Here is a 4,609-nt window from a genome sequence, read left to right on the forward strand (position 1 = left end):
TGTATAATCTGTATCTCCAATTGCTAAGTACATTTTTGGCTTGTTTATGGGAATTTCAGCATACGTATGGGCTGCTTTACCATCAAATGTTGTAATACTATAGTCAGGAGTAGGAAATATTCAGTTTAGTATCACTGAACATGTACTGCATAAATTCTAAAAACACTCAGCATTGATTAATTGGATAGGCTTTGCTAGATTGTTAACTACTTGATCTTGTTACTCTTTCTCCTTCTAAATGATTTTTTAAATTCTTTCTCCAATAGTTTTATCTATTCTTTTGAAAATTTGATAATCAGTTTTATAATCAATTTTTTTCATCACCTTGCCTTTTTGGAAGTGTTGGTTTCTAAGGCCAGTCTTGTCACTGTATTCTGTGCTGTACTATGATGTCATTACCATCACTCCATCAGCATAACTGAAAATAATGACCTGTGGAATATCTCTTAAACCGTTAACAATATTACTTCCGGGCAGTTATGGGTTAATTTCATTTAAGTTTGATTCTTGGCAAATGAGCTGTTCTTTCCAAACTGTGGAACTTGCAATAATGGGTTTGGAAGGTCATGTGTGCATACGTTTTCTACATTTGGAGCGTTATAACATTTTCTATTGTTTGAGGGCCACTAAACTTCACTTCTCTTTTTATTCCTATATTACTGATAAGTGTATCTTGCTTTAAAATGCATTAGCATTTGGTGAGGTGGCTGAGTTAGTGCAATTCTCATCTCTCTGCTCAACACCCCTCCACCCTTAGTCAGAATGGAAAATTTCTCCCATAGATTTGACAATCTCGTATTGTGTGGTCAGATTTGGGTTTTCATTCCAGTTTCCGCTAAGAAAGTATGTAATTTGTGTAGGATCATTGCAAATCGGCAGTCAGCTGCTCGCTCTAAAGAGAGGAAAGCCCGATATATATCTGAATTGGAGAGAAAAGTCCAAACACTTCAAACGGAAGCAACTACTCTTTCTGCGCAACTAACCCTATTCCAGGTTCTTGTCAAGCACTTCCCTATCTTATTGCGTAATATTGAAGCTAGTTGTGGTGATATGCATTCCTTTTTTGCAAATATTGGATCTGCATATTAAACAATCAAATATTTGGCAATTCATTTTGCTAAGAAATCAAAAGCTTTTTGCAATTGGGCCTTTAATTCCTTTTGGTTCAGTTCTTTTATTGTGATTGAACATGCTTCTAACACTCTGTTGAAGGCATATTATTTTCTGAAATTGCCATTATTTTTAATATGTTCCATCTTCTGTTGCTTTGATTTTTCTTGATTGACTAATACCTAAGTGTTAATAGTCTTAATGCCTGTGTCCTGTTCTAGAGAGATACAACAGGCTTGAGTACTGAGAACACAGAGCTTAAGCTTCGGCTACAAGCTATGGAACAACAAGCTCAGCTACGTGATGGTATGTTCTGTCCAAACCAATTAGGTACCAAATTCTCTCCAAGATCGTATATCTTCACGAGTGTACATTCAGCATATCAAGGGACGTGTTTGCTACACAAGTTGAGCAATTTTTTCACCATATCTACTCCATGATAAACAACAAAACAAACTGCCATGGAACTAGTCAAAATAAGGGGTGCCCATTTTAAATAAATATTATTCTAGGCATTAATATTAGAGCTCAAGCATTGTGTAGCATTATGATTGTCCATTTGCATGGAGGTATCTAACCATGTTTGTATTAATGTCCCTGCTATTTCATTCATAAAACTGCAGGGAATTGTTAACTATATATATAATTTTTCTTCTTGTCCATTTGTGACTACAGCTCTGAATGAAGCACTGAAGAAGGAAGTAGAGAGGCTCAAGATTGCCACTGGAGAAATGACGACACCCACAGATACCTTTAATTTGGGAATGCACCATATACCATACACCCAATCTTCCTACTTTCCTCTCCAGCCACAGCATGTGCAAGTTGACACCCAGAACATACAAATGCCACAGTTTCATCCCTTCCAGTCTAACATGTTGACGCCTAATCAGTCTGTGGTAGCTGCCTCCAACTCGCATGCCTTTGCTGATATGATGCAACAGGACCCTCTTGGCCGATTGCAGGGCCTTGATATCAGCAGCAGGGGTTCGCGCTTTGTGAAATCTGAAGGCCCCTCAATTTCTGCCGGTGAAAGTGGTGGAACATTATGATACAAATTTTGCTGATAAACAGTTTGCCCTGGCCTATTTGTTGGATTGTTCATAGACTGACCTTGTTGACATCAAAAGGTACTGTTCAGTTGAATTCAATTCTTTCAATGCGATTGGGGTTTTAGGTTTTCTGTAGCTTTGCTAGGTTTCCAGATATTGGAGATTCTTTTCTTGTGGATTTCACATTCAATTATTTTTGGAGCAAAGCAATGATGTGGGATTAGAAGTTTGATCCCTAGAAGTAGATTGATGCGACATTCCAGCTGCTTCCGCTGTATTGTTGGTTCAGTATTGCTTAAAGTTATAATGCTGGTGAATTTCTTCAAATTGTTTTTGTTTCAGTGGATGGCGCACCCCCACTCTCAAATGAGTGTGCACAAAACTGTACATGCATCTGGCTATATGATTGTAGTGCCTTGACTTTACAGTTCTTTAACTTCATGGCTCAGTTGAACCTTGGAGGATAATACAGGCCTTGGTTGCTGTTGCTTGTCACTTAATCATGTGATATGATTACTTATGACTTGTGAATGCATCAGTGTGTGATCTATGCTCTCTTTAGAAAGATCTTGATTTACAACTTTGTTCAACCCCTTGCTAGGGTGCAGAAGGTTATATAAATGTTGACCTTTTAGTTAGAGATAATTGTTCAACCCTTTGGCATTTTGAAACTGGGAGGGGGGTGAGTGTACTTTTTGAACCTTACCCCTTCCACAAAATGAGGATTGGGATAGGATGGTTTAATTTTTGCTGAAAATATAAAGTCCTGAAATGGGCTTTCCTAATTCACCTTACAGTTACAAGTTTCTGGAAATCATGAAGAAAAGTAAAACCTTGTTCCTAAGGGTACTCCCTTCCAATAAAGCTCTGAATTCCTACTTGTATCAGAGTTTGGGCTTTCAAAAACTTTAAGCAAATTAAACCTACAAGTTTTTGGAAACAATGAACTTGTTTAGTGCAGGTACCAGGAGAAACAATTTTATGTTCAGTCCAAACTTGAATTGCCTTAGCGTAGTGTAATGGGTCTGAAAAGTGAGAGATGCAGTGGGTGTTGAGTGTATAAATATAGGATGAGATAGGTCTTGGTACATAAACATGGATTTTATTGTACTTATCAAACATGTCTTAAACGTGGTCTGGACTCTGACAGCAGACTCTTCCTCTAGTTAAATTCTTCTGTAGTGTTTCCTACAAAATTTATGGCCTTTCCAACAGAAAACATTTCTTCATTACAAGTCCAATGATCTTATCTCAACTCATGAAAGTAAACAGAAAAGTCCAGGGCCATGTAATAATACATCAAAAGCAGAGGTTTTTAATGCATAGCTTTTGCATGATCTAATCCTTCCTGGGCAATACACAGGACAAACCATGCCTATGCATTTCCAAGGAGGAAAAAGTGAAGTACGACTAAATAAATTACTGCAGTACTGTTATTTTCATTTTCAGTTTTGCTTCTTATTTCAATAATTTATAACAGAAGAAGCTGTTGCTGAGTTTCAGCTAAGCTGCTACTGCTGCTTAGCTGAAAGCCTCAACTTTTTTTCTCCAAACTCCTATGCTGCATACATAGTGGCTGCTACTGCAGCTGCTGCTTTCATCTTCGTTTCCTCTCATTTCACCCTGCAAAGATTGCCAAGGAAATTGATTATAGTGCCAAGTTTTCATTACATCTCTTTGCTGTATTTCAAGATGAAGAAAAATGTTTTATTTACATTGGAAGATCAAAATTGTGCAAGGCATAGTTTTGAAGTTCTTCTCTGTCTGGTCTAGCTATCAAACAATGGGGTTGTTAGTAGAAGATGCTTACTGGGAGCAGTTAGGATTCTCAGTTGTAATACTGTAGCGGATGTTGACGTTACACTTTCCTGGAAGCTGCTTAACAAGATTGAAATCGAGCCTATGACGGATTCGGAACTGAGCAGCAAGACTTGTTAAGCATCGGCAAACGCCTTGTCGATCCGAAGTGGTCTTGGCTTTGGAATTCAGAAGCCGTATCTGTGTGCAACAGTGTCCGAACGAGCTCCTGGTCGACAGGTATGTCACGCACGGAACAAGGCCTTTGCTCACCTCGGGGCAGGTTAAAGCATGAACAACTCTAGCAGACTCAGTCATCAAGCCTGTTAGCACAAATAATGTGCACATCAGCTTGCAGGTGAAAGGGCTTCTAGACATGGTTGAAACGAATTTAGCTGAAAACTGAACATCCTAAGAGCGGGTTCGATCTTTATAGAAACATGGCCATTATTGCGGTTGTTGGGACTGGTTTGGAGCTTATTAAATGGCCATACTCAGAGGAACATCTTAGAATAGTCTCAGACAGACATATATGATGAATGCTTCCATCCCTTTCCAATGCTGTAAAAATTAGTTGCGCCCCAATGAGAACTTAACATCTAGAAATCACAAACTTTCTGGTAATCATTTAGAGAACAGTTGCTAATTGC

The 4,609-nt window shown here is 38.4% G+C and overlaps 2 protein-coding genes across 2 annotated transcripts in view; one reads left to right on the forward strand and one right to left on the reverse strand.

Moving 5' to 3' along the window:
- The window catches only part of LOC110426175 (bZIP transcription factor 18), a 6,470-nt gene extending 3,808 nt beyond the window's left edge, over positions 1–2,662 (forward strand). Inside the window, 4 exon segments of the mRNA XM_021441331.2 lie at positions 861–993; positions 1,332–1,416; positions 1,786–2,129; positions 2,131–2,662. Coding sequence (XP_021297006.2) covers positions 861–993; positions 1,332–1,416; positions 1,786–2,129; positions 2,131–2,217 — 649 coding nt within the window. The 3' untranslated portion in view covers positions 2,218–2,662.
- A 705-nt stretch (positions 2,663–3,367) lies between these two features.
- On the reverse strand, positions 3,368–4,363 carry LOC110426277 (non-specific lipid-transfer protein 1-like). Its single transcript, XM_021441468.2, has 2 exons — positions 3,973–4,363; positions 3,368–3,785 (listed from the first exon to the last, which is right to left on the reverse strand). Exons 1-2 carry the CDS (start codon positions 4,335–4,337, stop codon positions 3,776–3,778), a joined length of 375 nt encoding a protein of 124 aa, XP_021297143.1. The 5' UTR covers positions 4,338–4,363; the 3' UTR covers positions 3,368–3,775.
- Between the last annotated feature and the right edge of the window lie 246 nt (positions 4,364–4,609).

The sequence above is a fragment of the Theobroma umbraticum genome, unplaced genomic scaffold (genome assembly GCF_002168275.2).
Source record: "Theobroma umbraticum cultivar Fairchild unplaced genomic scaffold, ASM216827v3 scaffold_55.0, whole genome shotgun sequence".
In the NCBI taxonomy this organism is placed as follows: domain Eukaryota; kingdom Viridiplantae; phylum Streptophyta; class Magnoliopsida; order Malvales; family Malvaceae; genus Theobroma; species Theobroma umbraticum.

Bases quoted from the DNA above. Each gene is read 5' to 3' on its own strand.
- LOC110426277 (XM_021441468.2), bottom strand. From the start codon at position 4,337: ATGTCTAGAAGCCCTTTCACCTGCAAGCTGATGTGCACATTATTTGTG.